A 19,104-nucleotide genomic window follows, 5' to 3' on the forward strand; every position below is an offset into this window, starting at 1 on the left:
TAGCTGTACTACACATACAAATCATAATATCATAATTTTTTTTTCGCTTCAGTGTCTCTTTAAAATAAAACATTTTTCAATTAAAAACACAAAATATCACCTGGTGGTTTAACTTGCAAGCTTTTTAAGAACATTCCTTTTTTTTTTTTAACCACTATCGTAAACAAGTTCTTAAAGGATACATAAGGGTCAAAAAAATAAAGAAAGAAATAATGTATCTTTACGTAAATGGGGCTTCACCCAGCCCCTAAAAGTCTCTGTGTCCTTTTGCCGCAGTTCTGCTCTCACCTAATCTTCTGCTGTCCCCTGCACAAAATGCTTCCAGCCACAGGAGCGCGACCAGTGCATGCGTGCACCAGCAGAAGCCACCAACCCGACCGGGTCACCGGTCACTATGTAGAAAGCAGAAGACTGGGTGATAGGGGAACTGTGGCAAGGGACACAGAGACTTCTAGGGGCTGGAAGAAGCCACAGGTATGTAAAGATCCATTCATTCTTTTTTTTTGCGGGGGGGGGGCCTCATGTTTCCTTTAATATTGCTAAAACTAATTCCCCTAAATTGATGATTAAAGCAAATCTGTGAGAAGTTAGATACTTACCCAAGGAGTGGGAAGCCTATGGATGCTCCAAAGGCATCCCAGATCCTCTGCGAGCCCACCGCTGCTGGCAGAGACCCTTTTACAGCCACCCATCTCAAACCATTTGTAAAAAAATTCTTCACACACACGCACACTAAGTATTAATAAAATTGTTTAATTTGGACTGGAACAAGCTATAGGTTCGAGATTATTGTTTATAATGCACTGTTAACACTTGCCAACTTAAAAGGAACCTTAACTCGGAGATGAAAAAAAGTTTCACTTACCTGGGGCTTTCCCAAGCTCCCTGCAGCCGTCCTGTGCCCTCGCAGCTCCTCAATTGTCCTCCAGTCCCCCGCTGCAGCTTAGTTTCGTTTTCGGCTGACTGCCAGTTGGCTCCCAGCAACGCGTCCATTTCTTTGCCTTCCCCGCTGTGAAGCACGTCATGTGCAGGCGAAGCACGCCTGCATGATGCACTTCACAGTGGTGAAGGCGAAGAAGAGGACGCGTTGCTGGGAGCCGACTGGCAGTCAGCCGAAAACGAAACTAAGCTGCAGCGGGGGACCGGAGGACAATTAAGGAGGTGCGAGGGCACAGGACGGCTGCAGGGACCTTGGGAAAGCCCCAGGTAAGTGAAACTTTTTTTCATCTCAGAGTTAAGGTTCCCTTTAAACAAGTGAGATTTTTTTTTTCTATAGCAAAGTTTGCAGTTTTTTTATGATCATACGTCATTTGCGTCATTTGTACCATCAGTGGTACAAAGCTCTGCATTCTGTTGGTAGCACCAATAACAAACAAACAAAAAAACACCTAGCGTACAGCATTGCTACATTATAAGTTATAAATCAGTAAATAAATTGATTTTTTAAAAGGTTAAAAACATTAAAATTAAAAATAATCATAAAATTAAAACATACTTATTGGGGGCTGATTAAGGTTAAAGAACATTAGAGAATATAAGTGATCCACCAAATCTGGGCTAGATTGTTTAAAAAAATTATCACAACCCTGCTCTGGGTCAAAACAAGACATAATGGGTTTGCCAAAAGGTTACAAAATTAATTGTGGGACAAACTCTCAGCCACACAGGAAACGGAAATCCTTTAATACACCCTAGTAATATTGTAGCTCTAAATAGTACGAACTAACTCACTAACCTTTTGGCAATCCTTGCTGTAATCTAAAATGAACTTACCCTACAGGCACTGGATGTCCCAATATATTGCAGTAATTCATGCCCATTCTCCCTCTATTTACAAGGACTTAAGATTTATTCACAGTATAAGCATTGCCAGGAGAATATCTTCAAATTGCTGCTGGCTAGAGTTTCCCAAAGTCGTCTGTACTTATTCACACCAGGATGTCAAGCTAAGAAAAAGGCCAGCAAACATATGGGATTGCGTCACACAACAACCAGCAGCAGATTGTGCGCAACTTCAACCCATCTGCACTACTTGGCAATGTGTACAATATGAACAAGCCTTAAAACCCGATTTCTCGACAAAGCTCTGTAAATGTAAGCAAAGTACAACATTTCAACAGGTAATGAAATGAATGAATAAATGACTCACCAGCTCCAGTGAAGTCGGTTGGCTTGCGACTTCAATGTCCACCTGTGCCAGCTTTCATGCAATCAAGAGCATTTCATGGTCACCATTTAAAGACAATGCATTTTCCATAGAAAAGAATCTTGTGTATGTTATGTTAGAGGTTTAATATAACTTCACAACAAAAACAGTTCTACAGTTCTATGGCATATGATGAGGCAATCACCAGAATGGCTTTTTTTTCTTTTCTTTTTTTTTAAAATTTTTCTCTTTTTTTCTCTTTTTTTTTTTTAAATTTGATTTACCAAATTATATGATTTTCATTATTTTGTCTTGTTCTTTTTGGGCCATTCCATTTATTTTCCTTTTTAACATACTAAAGTTGCAAAAGCATATGCAAAGCAGATGTACAATGTTATTAAAATCCATATGTAAAATACATACACAAAAAAGAACTGAACTGAAAGGCTACTACATAGTAAAGCCCTACACACAACACACTGTATTATGCATGTGTAACAGCTGAGAATTACATTTCTCATTTACCTACATGTTTCAACACATTCACAGATCTCAAACCAAATTCTGCTATCTGGAAAACAAACTTAACTTGCGTTTGACAAGTTTCTTAAATTAGAAATGAAATTAAAAAATGTACAACCGCAAAATTGTGCGAACAAAAGGTTGCATATGAGTATTCTGATGCATTGTGCGGTTATTAACTGAAATGTGACAACAGAAGGCTCCCAAGTCTTAGGTGAACATTTTAAACAAAGTGTCCATTATATATTTTCACACAAACATGCGGGAAAACACCCTATGGAAAAGCGCCTTAGGTGATCTCAATGTCAGAATTAGCATTTACAGCTGAGTTATAGGTGAACTGAATTATCTTCTCCAAGAACGAGATTCATTGTCTTCTTCCTCTTCATCATCATCCTCCTGCAGAAGAGTATCATCCACAGCAGTTTCTTCTTGGAACTGGAAAGATAATGTTATGTTATAGCACAAGAGAAAACCATTAAGCTATTAACTATTTCTCACCTGCTTAATAGTTTGTCTAAAGTTATCTAATCACACTACACAGAGCTCAGCTGAGGTGGCTGATTGAGGCAAACTCAACTAAATACCTAGCAGGTGTATCAAAAGGTTTGTTAACCTCCTCAGCGGTATGGACGACTATACACGTCCATCACCGCCGGAGGTCGCCGCTCAGGCCCTGCTGGGCCGATTTGAGCGAAATAAAAAGCAGCACACGCAGCCGGCACTTTGCCAGCCGCGTGTGCTGCCTGATCGCCGCCGCTCTGCGGCGGAGGAGCAGCGGCGAAAGAGGGTCCCCCCAGCCGCCCGAGCCCTGCGCAGCCGGAACAAAAGTTCCGGCCAGCGCTAAGGGCTGGATCGGAGGCGGCTGACGTCAGGACGTCGGCTGACGTCCATGACGTCACTCCGCTCGTCGCTATGGCGACGATGTAAGCAAAACAAGGAAGGCTGCTCATTGCGGCCTTCCTTGTTTATTCTGGGCGCCGGAGGCGATCGGAAGAACGCCTCCGGAGCGCCCTCTAGTGGGCTTTCATGCAGCCAACTTTCAGTTGGCTGCATGAAACAGTTTATTTAATTTAAAAAAAAAACTCCCGCAGCCGCCTTGGCGATCTTAATAGACCGCCAGGGAGGTTAAAGGACTCCTGAGGCGGACAGGTTAATTGATCTTTACTTACCTGGGGCTTCTTTCAGTCCCTAGAAGTAATTTCAGTCCCTCACCCTCCAGTCCAGGTAAGATGTCCCAGGTAAGTAAAGATGTTCGCCTCTGGAGTCCTTTAAAGCGGTATTGTCACCATAAAAATCAAATTTCAACAGCAACTGGTCTGAGTGTCTTAAACAGACTCTGTAACAAATTTTTCAGCCTTAGTTCTTCTATCCTATAAGTTCCTATGCCTGTTCTAATGTGCTCTGCCTTACTGCAGCCTTTCCTAATTGCACTGTATCTGTAATAAATCTTCTCTCCTTTCCTCTGTCTAGTCTGTCGGGCTAAGGCTTGAATGTGTGGAATGTACAGGGTTGCTTGTGATTGGATAGAAGTGATACACACCCTCTGCAGGCCCCCTCCACACTCTGTATGACTCACACACTCTGTTTATGTGAGCCTATCACAAGCTGGTTAGTTAGTTTGTAAACACTGCCTAAAACTGTTAATTACAAGCCAGGATTGCAGCAGAGAGTAGCAGAAACAGCACAGAGGGGCACAGGAGAAAATAAGGAGTAGAATGGTATGCTTTTTAGTGTAAGAATATTAGAGTACAGATTATCTTTAAGTGATAAAGATGCTAATCCTGCATTCAAAACTTGCAAAACTTTTTCTGCTGTTATGATTTGGAGTTATCACATAATTAAGGAGCACTGGCTCTTTAGTAGTCAGTGCCAAACAGTTGAATGCTGGTGGTTCTTTTTATCTATAATATACAGGATCTTCTAAAAAAATTAGCATATTGTGATGAAGTTCATTATTTTTTGTAATGTACTGATAAACAGACTTTCATATATTTTAAATTCAAATACACACAACTGAAGTAGTTCAAGCCTTTTATTGTTTTAATATTGATGATTTTGGCATACAGCTCATGAAAACCCAAAATTCCTATTTCAAAAACTTAGCATATTTCATCCGACCAATAAAAGAAAAGTGTTTTTAAAACAAAAAGTCAACCTTCAAATAATTATGTTCAGTTATGCACTCAATACTTGGTCGGGAATCCTTTTGCAGAAATGACTGCTTCGATGCGGCGTGGCATGGAGGCAATTAGCCTGTGGCACTGATCAGGTGTTATGGAGGCCCAGGATGCTTCGATAGTGGCCTTAAGCTCATCCAGAGTGTTGGGTCTTGCGTCTCAACTTTCTCTTCACAATATCCCACAGATTCTCTATGGGGTTCAGGTCAGGAGAGTTGGCAGGCCAATTGAGCACAGTAATACCATGGTCAGTAAACCATTTACTAGTGGTTTTGGCACTGTGAGCAGGTGCCAGGTCATTCTGAAAAATGAAATCATCTCCATAAAGCTTTTCAGCAGATGGAAGCATGAAGTGCTCCAAAATCTCCTGATAGCTAGCTGCATTGACCCTGCCCTTGATAAAACACAGTGGACCAACACCAGCAGCTGACATGGCACCCCAGACCATCACTGACTGTGGGTACTTGACACTGGACTTCAGGCATTTTGGCATTACCCTCTCCCCAGTCTTCATCCAGACTATGGCACCTTGATTTCCGAATGACATGCCCAGGTCAGGCGCTTCTGCCGCTGTTTCTGGTTCAAAAGTGGGTTCATGCTTCCATCTGCTGAAAAGCTTTATGGAGATGAAGATTTCATTTTTCAGCACGACCTGGCACCTGCTCACAGTGCCAAAACCACTAGTAAATGGTTTACTGACCATGGTATTACTGTGCTCAATTGGCCTGCCAACTCTCCCCCATAGAGAATCTGTGGGATATTGTGAAGAGAAAGTTGAGAGACGCAAGACCCAACACTCTGGATGAGCTTAAGGCTGCTAGTGAAGCATCCTGGGCCTCCATAACACCTGAGCAGTGCCACAGGCTGATTGCCTCCATGCCACGCCGCATCGAAGCAGTCATTTCTGCAAAAGGATTCCCGACCAAGTATTGAGTGCATAACTGAACATAATTATTTGAAGGTTGACTTTGTTTTAAAAACACTTTTCTTTTATTGGTCGGATGAAATATGCTAATTTTTTGAGATAGGAATTTTGGGTTTTCATGAGCTGTATGCCAAAATCATCAATATTAAAACAATAAAAGGATTGAACTACTTCAGTTGTGTGTATTTGAATTTAAAATATATGAAAGTCTAATGTTTATCAGTACATTACAAAAAATAATGAACTTTATCACAATATGCAAATTTTTTGAGAAGATCCTGTATTCCTCCTCTTCCATTTATTTCCCTGCCTAGCCTATCTGAAACCTGATCCCCTGAGCTCAATTGTGTTTACAAGCAAGGCTGAGGTGACAGAGTGCAGTTCCTAGTATACACCTCAGCGGAAGTGTCTGAAGACTCTGGGAGGAGGGCAGCTATTGAATACACAATGAGCAAGAGAAAAGGGGGGAGGGGGGGACAAGAGTCAGGGAGGATATGATGTCAGTATTAGCTTAGCAAGATAGCCACTGCCTAGAATAGGATTTTCTGCGTTTATTTTATAAAATTCACAGGAATCATTACGTGGATAGCACAGTACATCTGTTAATGTAAGTAGAACTAGCATTTATCTACTTATATATGTGTTTTTTATTTCTAGGTTAGCATGGGTGTTGCTTGTTCTTTAAAGATCTGGATGCATATAACACAAATGAACAAGGAAGCCTGTGGGGAGCAACTTTATCTGGTTAAAGAGACACTAAAGCAAGAATAAAATAAATAAAAAAAAATTATGATAATGATTTGTATGTGTAGTACAGCTAAGAAATAAAACATCAGGAGCAGAGACATGAGTCTAATATTGTTTCCAGTACAGGAAGAGTTAAGAGAAACTCCAGTTATCTATGCAAAACAGCCATTGAGCTTCACTACTTTCATTGTCCAGAGAGCGCCTCTTTTGAAGCTTGTTATCTCAACTGTCAGTCACTCCATTTTCTTTTTCTCTGCCAGAGGACAGGTCAAAAGTTTGCTGGGCTGCTCTGTAAAATCATTTAGAATGCCGAGTAGCGAATAAACTGCAAATATTAGAGAATTATGCAATATTATAAAAAAAAAAAACACTATATAACTGAAAATAAAATATAAGAATATTTTCTTTGCTTTTAATGTTCTAGTAATTATCCATACTACACAACCAATTCATTATATCATAATTTTTATTTTCGCTTCAGTGTCTCTTTAACCAAAGGAGGTTTTTTCTCCAGTTTTCTAGCACCATTTCTTGCCAAGGTTGGGACATGCACTGATCTCACTCACTTAGACAGTACTGTGTAGATTTGACAGTTAGGCAAAGTAGATGCAAAATTTCTGCATGTTAGGAAAGATCCTGCAATGAACCAGTACAAAACAATGACTAAAAGAGAGGCTCTCACCTGCATAATTTGGAAATATTGGGGAGTACTTATACATACTTTAAGGATGTTGATACCAACAAAAAAAATGTTTAAAGCGAGAACTCCTCTTGCTTTAAAGGAAAAAACCTCTGCCAGTGACCTGTAATTCTACAGAAAGACATATGTAATGGATGCACCCTCACCTCCTCCTCCTCTTGCTCCGCATCGTCATCTTCTGTGGTGCAGGCATTAGGTACTGGTTTATGCCAAGCTAACTTCAAGTCCTGCCCTTTAAAATGTGCTCCATGAACTGCAGCCTGAAACACACCAATAAATTAAACGCTGCACTGTATTTTCACAAAGAAATTAAACATTTTGGTGCAGTATTGAATTAGGGCATATGGTGCTCAACCTTAAAGGACACCTGAACTGAGAGGTATGTGGAGGCTGCAATATTTATTTCCTTTTAGGAACTATTTCCACTAGGAGCCACGGCCCTTTCCAATTCACCTGCGGCTCCCAGCAAAGTCGCTAGCCAAGCCATGCACGGCTAAGGGATTTGGCTGCATGCTGCAGAAATCAGCACCAAAGTGTGATTTGGACGGCAAGAAACTACAAAGATAGGCAGTGTTTCCCTGTTCAGCGGGGAAATACACAGAATCAGACGATCGTTTTGCTTGATAGAGCGTCCCCAGAAGTTTCGTGCATGCCGCTGCGTCTAAAGTAGACATTTAAATAAAGGAAATCTTACATCATGAGTCACGCACATCTCGCTGCCACGGCGCACACAGAGCCTCTGAGGAGGCTGAATCGACCAAAACGATTGTCAGGCATACCACCGCTCCCACTTCACCCCAAAGCTATACAAGACTGGGTAGGATCTGTGAGTTAATGATTATGCATGCAGTATGTTGTGACATGTAAGCCGGATCCATTAAGGCCCCATTCACACTTGCGGTTCGAGTTCGCAAGTGTCCGGGGGTCCGGGTCCCGCAAAGAGACCGTACGGGTCTCTGCAGTGGCCACAAGGCGGCACAAGTTGCGGATCCGGAATGTATCAGTTCCGGCTACAATAAAGTAGCCGGAACTAGATACTTTGCAGTGCCAGAAAGGCACCGCAAGCATGGGGGATACCGGCGTGTAGTCCGGGCCCCCCAAGTGGCATAGGAGCTGGAAGCATCCGGTCCTATTGCCAGTGTGATGAGAAACATCCGTTTCTCATTGCACAGCATGGGCCGCATGTTCGGGTCAGGATCCGGCCCGGGTCTGCAGCCGCACTGGGACGGACTGAAAAATAGCGCATGTTGGAAAAAAAAGCCAGACCGTCCCGGAGCTGCGTTCCCGGATTGGATCCGGATGGCGCACGAGTGTGAATGGATACATTGATTAACAATGTATCCATTCACCATCCGCTGTGTACGGAGCGTTCCGGGTCCGGGGAAGCCGGACCTGGAACGCTAATGTGAACCGGGCCTAAGGCTTTTTCATGACATGTCAGTTGCAAGTGCTGAACTGCTTCTTTTAAGGATATTCATATGAATGTGTTACTCCTATGTTCAGAGCACGCATCTCTAACGTGGTGTGTATATCCGATCTGGTCCCCCAGACATCCTTGAATATTATCCCACTCTGCATGTACTAGCAATTGTATTGCCTGTTGCTGGTTTTCTTGTGGTACATTTCCATTCATAATAATGTAACAAAATGAAAGTAAAAAAAAAAAGTTAAACACTTCCTATTAACCACTTGCCGACCAGGGGAATTTTCACTGATCGGTGCTGCGTGGGCTCTACAGCCCGCAGCACCGATCAGCAGTGCAATCAGACTACCCCCCTTTTTTCCCCACCAGGGGGATGTCCTGCTGGGGGGGTCTAGTGGGTAGCGGGGGGGGGGGGGGGGCTCCTCAAAGCCCCCCCTCCGCAGCGTTTTGTGCGCTCCCTCCCTCCCCTTACCTCCCTCTCCCTTGCTGGGCTGCGCAGGACGGATATCCGTCCTGCGCATTGTGGGATAGGCTTCAGCCTATCATATGCCGGCGATCCCCGGCCAATCAGAGGCCGGGGATCGCCGATCTGACTTACGGCGCTGCTGCGCAGCACCGCCGTATGATGTAAACAGCGGGGATTTCTTCCCCGCCTGTTTACATTTTGCTGGCGAGCCGCTATCGGCGGCTCTCCGGCTGTTCACAGAGACACCCTCCATGAACTGACATGGAAAGGCCGCTCGATCGAGCGGCCGTTTCCATGGTAACCCGCAGACGACCAGTTTGGTTAACTAGAGTAGGATTGATAGTGCCATCTAGTGGCGAAAAATCAAATTACACACATCACATATTTTTTATTTAAAGAGAACCCGAGGTGGGTTTGAAGAATATTATCTGCATACAGAGGCTGGATCTGCCTATACAGCCCAGCCTCTGTTGCTACCCCAAACCCCCCTAAGGTCCCCCTGCACTCTGCAATCCCTCATAAATCACAGCCACGCTGCTGACAAACAGCTTGTCAGAGCTGGCTGTGTTTAACTCTATAGTGTCAGTCTGCTGCTCTCCCCGCCTCCTGCAGAACTCCAGTCCTCGCCTGCATCCCTTCCCTCCCTGCTGATTGGAGGGAAGGGAGGGGAGGCAGGGACCGGAGCTCTGCAGGAGGCGGGGGAGCAGCTGAGACTGACACTACAGATGTAAACACAGCCTCACAGCACGGCTGTGATTTATGAGGGATTGCAGAGTGCAGAGGGACCTTAGTGGGGTTTGCGATAGCAACAGAGGCTGGGCTGTATAGGCAGATCCAGCCTCTGTATGCAGATAACATTCTTTAAACACACCTCGGGTTCTCTTTAAAGAGTAACTGTCGGGCATAAAATCAAAAATTAATTATTTATTTTTATCTGGTAAACAAGTAATAAGGATGCTAATCAGGCAATCCAAAAGTTAAAATCACTATTACTTTTCTTGTTGATAAATTATTCCCCAGTTTACATGACTTATTTGATACACAGAAAATTTGGTACACAAAAGAGAAGTTGCAGGGCATGCTGGGTTGTCTTTTTTTGCTACCCTACTTCCCCTCAGACTCTACTAATGCAGCCTGATTGGCTGAAGCCTCTTTCCTTGCTCTTTTCCCCTCCCACACCTCTGTTCCTCTGGCTTCAAAATAGCCACAGTAAATATTATGGAAACTGTCTAGAATAGGATTCTCTACTTTTCCTTTATAAAATTCACAGGAATCATAACGTGGACAGTTCATTACATATGTTATGTAAGTAGAGCAAGTATTTATCTACTTATATATTTGTTGTTTTTTTTTCCCTGAGATAGTATGGCTGACAGCTCCTCTTTAAAAAAAAAAAAAAAAATACAACTAATCCCTTCCAAAGCCACCTCCTCCCCACCCCAGTTACCAAACAATCACAAAAACAAAAAACAAAAAAAACTGAAAAAAAATACAAAAAAAAAAAAAAAAAAGCATAAAAATAAATAAATCAATAAATATTGCCTTAGGGATTCAGCATTTTTTTTAATGTATGTAACAAGGGTGTATGACTTATTTCAGAACGAAAGGGCTTGCAATTGACCGAACACAAAAAATACCCCAAACAACAAAAATACAACTTTACTTCCAAAATAGTAGCATGTCTCTGTAAGTAAGAGCCTCTATTCTGCCATAAACTGTGCTTGCTGAAGTGCCAATATGATCTACATAGGGATAATAAATGCAGAGTGCTTGCAATAAAAGAGCTATACATTACTGACGTGGTGCTGTGGATTCTTCGCATTGGATTTCGTTTGACTCATTTGAGCTATTGAGTCTTTCCACTTAAGCACAAGTCTGTCCCTGTTGGGTGCTTGTCTACCTGGTATCTATTCTAATTTATTGAAATCCACCAAATTAAAAATCTCATCTGATGGCCCGGAATAAAGGTGTAATAAGGAATGATTACATGAGGCAAAAAAGCTAAAACTGTTGCTCTTACCTTTAAATTCTCTGAAGTTCCAGAAGCAGTACACCTTGAGAAATAGCTTCACCACTGATGGGCAGAGCTAACACATTAATGCACCCACAAACCAAACAGCAGTGGACTAGAAATTGCTAGTGTAATGACCTTAAGGGCTGGTTCACATGGACACTTTTGCGCGTTTTGGAAGCAATGTTTTTCAGGATCGGGGACAAGCTTTTACAGACTTTCATGGAAGCAAGACGGTAGATCCCGGCTTTGCGTCTTGTCTCGAAACCAACATGTTGCTTTCAGAGGCGGTGACCGAAAAAGCAGTGTAGGGACCCGAACCGCTAGCTTTGAAGGCTTCGCAAAAGCTTTCAAAAGCTAGCGTTAAAAAATGCTGACGTTTAACAAAAGCTTGCCAGACGTCCATGTGACCCAGCCCTTAGGCCACAGTCACAGTGGTGTGTTGTGGTTTAATGGTCACTTTCTAACGTGGCTTACAGCACTGCAATCCACCACCTATGTGGCGTTCAGGTGTGTTGTGGTACAACGGAGTGCGGCACGGTAATGCACTGCATCCATTTCAAACAAAATAATTCTGGTTGAACTTGATGGAGAAATGTCTTTTTTTTTTTCCAACCAAACTATTTGACAATGTAATTATTACATAATCCAAATGATTCATTTAAAATCAATAGTAAAAAGGATAACATGTAGCCAACCTTAGATCCTTGAACTTCCAGTGTTTGTAAGAACCACAGCATAAAAAAAAAAAAAAAAAAAAAAAAAAAAAAGGAGGTGAAGTCCCAAGAGATTGGTGTAAGCAGAAAGAAAGCTGCCAGGCAATGCATTGGCTGCTGTTTTGTAAGTGGGAGTGTCTTCCTTTCTGTATGAATGTAGCTGGGTGGAGCCACTCAAAATGTGCTGTTGTAGGGACTAGAGATGGTCAACGAGATACAAATAATAGTTCCCACAGATTGTACGAAGCTTGCAATCTGGACAAATCAATTACACTTCCAGTCGATTGTAATTGTCCCAATACCAAACCTCAATGACCACCTCTAGTAGAGACACAAAGCAAATAAAATGGTTACAGCTGTATAATGAATATTCATACGAATCTTACGGTTTGAATAAACTGCATTATGTATACATTACTGTATGAAATTCACAAGTTCTGTTTCTTGTACCCAAGAAATCTTTAATAAAATACCCTATTTTTCACACACCCTCTGAAAACTGCATTTGTGACAACTATGCCCATTTGATCCAACCTGATTCAATCAATAAACAAAAACCACATTTAGCATGAAGACTGTTAGCGCCACTTCTTGTGACAGGAACAGGAAAGGAATCGTTCGGAAGCTGGAGGAGCTGGAAAGACAAATAACCTCTAAAGCACTGGCTGGGTAATTGAAAACAGCAAAGATCTCGCACTGAAATGCTGGAGCAGCCCTGGTGCCAGATGCACAAAGTGGCTGCTTTGGAAATTGTATGTTCAAATTAAAGTAACATGAGGCAACATAAATCAGTGTTAGCAACATACCCAAATAACTGGCAGAGTCACACAAGATTTATAGTACAATCCTCAAGTACAGAATAATGCGAAATGTGGAAACAATTACATGTTCAATGACATCTGAGCATGAATTGTGTGATATTGAAGTCCCCGGGTATAAATTTTAAATCTGAACATATAAATTTATGATCTATTTAAAAGGATAAAAAACTTATTACCATGCAGCAGGAGTCTTCTTTTCATGGCCTAATCATAATGTCATCCAAGTCAAATTTGTAAAAAAGTATTTTTAGGTGACATTTAAGATCAGAAACAGTCCTTAATCTCTCAAAGAAAAAAAAAGGCTTTATACAACACAAATGAGTCTAGACCTCTGTCTTTACAATCTGAGCCTCAGAAAAGCAACCACAACAGATTCACAAATGAAAAGCATTCTATAAAACATGCAAATGTAAACAGTCTGCATTTCCTGGATGCATGTTCTGGCTGCATTTTATAGGGTATTCACCTAATGCAGAGTCCCAGAACTGCAATGATAAAGAAGTAGGCAATAATAATAAAAACCTGAACTTAATACAATATTACAATAACTAATTTTTTTTGTGTGTATACAGCCATCACACACTGTAGATGAGCAAGTGGTTCACATTGAGGGTGATTTTGCACAATATTTGCCAATTGCCAGAAAGCGCTAGCGCAATGTCTATGGAAGCATTCTCACTGCAGTGTTGCGATTTGTATCAAAATGCACTGCATGTTGCGCTTGTAGACTGATCATGCTGCAATTCTCGTTTTCCGTACGACTATAAGGGCCCTTTTCCACCAGCGCGTTTGCGCTGGCTGAATCGCAAAGTCGCAAACCGCTAGCGATTTTACAATCGCTACGGTTTGCTTTTTAACATAGGAATCGCGGTAGGTCATTTCCACTACCGCGATTTGTTTTTTACCCGAACGCGAGGCGGAGCGATATTTGCCGCGATTTTGCTATGCAGTGCATAGCATAGCAAAATCGCGGCCGCAAAACGTCGGGGAATCGCCGGTTTTGCGATTCAGCAATCGCTAGTGTTCAGCGTGAACGCTAGCGACTGCAGGTGGAAAAGGGCCCTTAGAAAGATTGGAAGTAAGGAGATGTTACCTGAATAAGCAGTCCTCACATATATTTGTGAAAAACAAATCTTAACTTTATTGTACAATTCTAAGTCCTACAATTGCACGACTTTTTTTTTTTTTAAATAAAACTATACGCGAGAACTGTTCATTAAAGTAGTATCTACTTACTTTCAATCTTTCTGATAGCAGTATGTTCTTTATATACTTTTGTTTTGGGTGCCTCCTACCATCTCCTCATATTTTGTGATTTGCCCAAATAAGAGATTCCATTAACTGACAACCAAACAAAGAAAATGAGCCAAGCAATAATGCCAGATAACGCCATGGATGATTTAAATAAAGTACCACATAAACAAAGAAAAAGCCATCCATATAGCAGTAATTAATACTAATGACCAAGAAACGTCCAAAAGTATAGACCATTTTATTAGGGACAAACCTTAAAAAACAATTATTAAAACATATCAAGGGGTGTGGCAAAGTGTCAAAAGATATTTGACAAATACAATAATAGTCATGTACAACACATTGAGTATAATGGTCAGAACAATGGGTACAGTGGTGTTACTCACGAATGTATTAATTATACACAGTGTAGTTTATAAAGAACTCACTGACCTAACTTCCTATCAACAATCCAGTCTAATCAAAAAAAGCTGAATATGGCTCCCATTGATGCGAACAAGGAAGTAAAGTGAATAGAGCTTACCACCAGAGAACCCGTAATGTGAAGAGTCAGCCAACACCCCTCAGACCGTCTCACATGTATCGCAGACCCCCTCTGCTTCCTCGGAGATGAAATGTACGGGTACAGGGAGCCCCTTTTATAGTTCTAATACGGCGTACAATAACGCCGTATACCGCCGCATCTACTTCCTGGAAGGCGTGGCCACGCCCCACGATGTCATCGCGCTGTGCGTTCCATGTGACGCACTCGCGCGGTGACATACCCGGTACTAAGTGACTAAGCAGTGGGCGGAAGTGTACTTTGCCCATACTACGGGCTGGATAGTAAAGAAAGTATACAAACAAAGTTAATTTAATAATGCAAAAAGACAAACTGGATATAAAAGGACAAAATCCAGTTTGTCTTTTTGCATTATTAAATTAACTGTTTGTATACTTTCTTTACTATCCAGCCCGTAGTATGGGCAAAGTACACTTCTGCCCACTGCTTAGTCACTTAGTACCGGGTATGTCACCGCGCGAGTGCGTCACATGGAACGCACAGCGCGATGACATCGTGGGGCGTGGCCACGCCTTCCAGGAAGTAGATGCGGCGGTATACGGCGTTATTGTACGCCGTATTAGAACTATAAAAGGGGCTCCCTGTACCCGTACATTTCATCTCCGAGGAAGCAGAGGGGGTCTGCGATACATGTGAGACGGTCTGAGGGGTGTTGGCTGACTCTTCACATTACGGGTTCTCTGGTGGTAAGCTCTATTCACTTTACTTCCTTGTTCGCATCAATGGGAGCCATATTCAGCTTTTTTTGATTAGACTGGATTGTTGATAGGAAGTTAGGTCAGTGAGTTCTTTATAAAGTACACTGTGTATAATTAATACATTCGTGAGTAACACCACTGTACCCATTGTTCTGACCATTATACTCAATGTGTTGTACATGACTATTATTGTATTTGTCAAATATCTTTTGACACTTTGCCACACCCCTTGATATGTTTTAATAATTGTTTTTAAGGTTTGTCCCTAATAAAATTGTCTATACTTATGGACGTTTCTTGGTCATTAGTATTAATTACTGCTATATGGATGGCTTTTTCTTTGTTTATGTGTTGCCCAAATAAGAGGACATATATGTTGAACTATCCTTTAGCTTTCAGTCTGATACAGAGTACTACAAGTTTTGTATGAAGTGTTTTTCAAAGTATTGGAGTTGTGTCCCTGGTGGGATTCACATTCAGTACGAGTGAAACTTGGGGCTTAAAGGGATTCTTAAGCCTAACCCCCCACATAAATCATTTTTACTCGCCTGGGGCTTCTATCAGCCCCCTGCAGCCATCCCATGCCCTCAGTCACTCTCGGATGCTCCTGTCTCCCGCACTAGCTAGTTTCAACCGACAGGTTCACTGCGCCTGCACAGGCCTGGCCACGCGTCTCTTCATGGTCCCGTCTGCAATAGTAATATAGTGGACAGGAACGCAAAGAAGACGACTACGCGTTGCCTGGCCTGTCGGTGAATCGAAAGTAACTGGCAGTGGGGGACAGGAGGATTCGAGAGGGACTGCGAGGGCATGGTATAGGTGCAGGGGGTTGGTAGAAGCCCCAGGTGAGTAAAAATATTTTTTTTGGTTCGGCTCAAGTGTCCCTTTAAGTGCAGAGTTCCTTTGTGGAAGAGGATGCTCATTCTAATGCAGTTACCAGTAATTGTGCCTTTTACAGGTCTACAGGATCTTCTCAAAAAATTAGCATATTGTGATAAAGTTCATTATTTTCTGTAATGTACTGATAAACATTAGACTTTCATATATTTTAGATTCATTACACACAACTGAAGTAGTTCAAGCCTTTTATTGTTTTTCTTATTGATGATTTTGGCATACAGCTCATGAAAACCCAAATTTCCTATCTCAAAAAATTAGCATATTTCATCCGACCAATAAAAGAAAAGTGTTTTTAGAACAAGAAAGTCAACCTTCAAATAATTATGTTCAGTTATGCACTCAATACTTGGTCGGGAATCCTTTTGCAGAAATGACTGCTTCAATGCGGCGTGGCATGGAGGCAATCAGCCTGTGGCACTGCTCAGGTGTTATGGAGGCCCAGGATGCTTCGATAGCGGCCTTAAGCTCATCCAGAGTTTTGGGTCTTGCGTCTCTCAACTTTCTCTTCACAATATCCGACAGATTCTCTATGGGGTTCAGGTCAGGAGAGTTGGCAGGCCAATTGAGCACAGTAATACCATGGTCGGTAAACCATTTACCAGTGGTTTTGGCACTGTGAGCAGGTGCCAGGTCGTGCTGAAAAATGAAATCTTCACTTCCATAAAGCTTTTCAGCAGATGAAAGCATGAAACCACTTTTGAACCAGAAACAGCGGCAGAGGCACCTGACCTGGACTACAGAGAAGCAGCACTGGACTGTTGCTCAGTGGTCCAAAGTACTTTTTTCGGATGAAAGCAACTTTTACATGTCATTCGGAAATCAAGGTGCCAGAGTCTGGATGAAGACTGGGGAGAGGGTAATGCCAAAATGCCTGAAGTCCAGTGTCAAGTACCCACAGTCAGTGATGGTCTGGGGTGCCATGTCAGCTGCTGGTGTTGGTCCACTGTGTTTTATCAAGGGCAGGGTCAATGCAGCTAGCTATCAGGAGATTTGGAGCACTTCATGCTTCCATCTGCTGAAAACCTTTATGGAGATGATTTCATTTTTCAGCACGACCTGGCACCTGCTCACAGTGCCAAAACCACTGGTAAATGGTTTACTGACCATGGTGATACTGTGCTCAATTCGCCTGCCAACTCTCCTGACCTGAACCCCATAGAGAATTTGTGGGATATTGTCAAGAGAAAGTTGAGAGACGCATGACCCAACACTCTGGATGAGCTTAAGGCCGCTATCGAAGCATCCTGGGCCTCCATAACACCTGAGCAGTGCCACAGGCTGATTGCCTCCATGCCACGCCGCATTGAAGCAGTCATTTCTGCAAAAGGATTCCCGACCAAGTATTGAGTGCATAACTGAACAATTATTTGAAGGTTGACTTTCTGGTTTTAAAAACACTTTTCTTTTATTGGTCGGATGAAATATGCTAATTTTTTGAGATAGGAATTTTGAGTTTTCATGAGCTGTATGCCAAAATCATCAATAAGAAAAACAATAAAAGGCTTGGAACTACTTCAGTTGTGTGTAATGAATCTAAAATATATGAAAGTCTAATGTTTATCAGTACATTACAGAAAATAATGAACTTCATCACAATATGCTAATTTTTTTAAGATCCTGTACATCCTGAATGGATCCTGGCAGAGCAGGTATGTGGTACACTTCATTTTCAGGATGGGACATGGCTAGAAAGGTCATGCTTGTCCATGTCTGCACTAAATTAAAAGTAATACAATAACTTGGAAAAGCAAACCTCAATTACAGTGCCCAAACATAATAAGCTACGTACTTTTGCTTAATTGAAAGGAGGAAAAAAAAACTGGTATTGCTTACAACTCCGAACATTAGGAAACAAAAGAACTGAACACCGCAAACATTGAAACTTACAGATTCAGCTTCTGGTCTTGTTTTGAAGGTAATTACTGCATGAAGAGATGAGTTATCTATTTGGCAGTCTTCAATTTCTCCAAATTGCTGTAACGAAAACACCAAAACAGATTTCATACAGTACTAAAAATAACACTAAAGGGGAATGTGAAGTGAAAATAAACTTATGAGAATGATTTGTATGTGTGTGGGGCCTCAATGTGAGGCCACACGGGTTAAAGTGGATCCGAGATAAGCTTTTACTCCTTGCATAATTGTGTTGCTTTCATATAGTTTATAGGGCATTCCTCAAGTTAAACACTTTTGTTGTTTTGTTTTAATACAGGTAGTCCCCAGTTTATGAACGAGATAGGGACTGTAGGTTTGTTCTTAACCTGAATCTGTTCTTAAGTCGGAACAATGTGCTATCTCTGTCCCTTGTACCTCTTCTGTGCTCCCCTGTGCCTGCAGTGTCCCCCTCTGTACCTGCTTATACAAGTTTAAAAGCCATTTTTTCTTTACATTTTTTAAAATTGATTTTCTCAAAAACTACAAGTCCAATTTGGCTTGTTCCCATGGAAACACTGAATCCATGTTGTTCGTATCGGCAGGTCGTTCATAAGTCGGGCGTTCGTAAGTCGGGGACTACCTGTACTCTAATTCCCTATAAACTAAACAAGCCTCGTACACAGCTTTTCAGAGAGCCTTGGCACTCAGTCCCAGGTAGCAGGGGCTTATAGAACCTCAGTCTGGGCAGGGGGAGGTTACTAGCCATTGATTTCAGCGGCAGAGGGGAGGAGGGGGGGGGACTGAATTTACACACAGGCAAGCTGATAGCATCTCCAGCCCTCAGCCTGTGACAATGTGACAAACAGAATATGGCTGCCCTCACTGTATCACAGGAATAAATAATCATAAACTTTTAAAATCGGTTTGCAGCTAGATTTGCAGTGTAAACTATCGAAACTTTAGATAAGATATATAGACAAGTTATTTGTTTTAGTTACTTTTTCATCTCGGATCCGCTTTAAGTGAAGAGAACAATGCTTTCGGCCATCATATCGCTGAGCTAGAGGGGCTGGAGGCAGCTGTATACACACACACTGGATTCTTGGCAGAAGTGGCCATTAATGACTACCTCTGCAGAATTTAATCTAGCATATGGCG

The 19,104-nt window shown here is 42.0% G+C and overlaps 1 protein-coding gene across 2 annotated transcripts in view; it reads right to left on the reverse strand.

The window, feature by feature from the left end:
- The window catches only part of RBM26 (RNA binding motif protein 26), a 134,530-nt gene that overhangs the window by 7,009 nt on the left and 108,417 nt on the right, over positions 1-19,104 (reverse strand). For both annotated transcript variants that reach the window (XM_068267904.1, XM_068267903.1), the window contains exons 21-23: positions 17,959-18,045; positions 7,367-7,480; positions 2,150-3,106 (exon numbers count right to left, since the gene is read on the reverse strand). In XM_068267904.1, coding sequence (XP_068124005.1) covers positions 3,014-3,106; positions 7,367-7,480; positions 17,959-18,045 — 294 coding nt within the window. In that variant the 3' untranslated portion in view covers positions 2,150-3,013. The remainder of the gene's footprint in view (positions 1-2,149; positions 3,107-7,366; positions 7,481-17,958; positions 18,046-19,104) is intronic.

Source organism: Hyperolius riggenbachi, chromosome 2, assembly GCF_040937935.1.
Source record: "Hyperolius riggenbachi isolate aHypRig1 chromosome 2, aHypRig1.pri, whole genome shotgun sequence".
NCBI lineage: Eukaryota > Metazoa > Chordata > Amphibia > Anura > Hyperoliidae > Hyperolius > Hyperolius riggenbachi.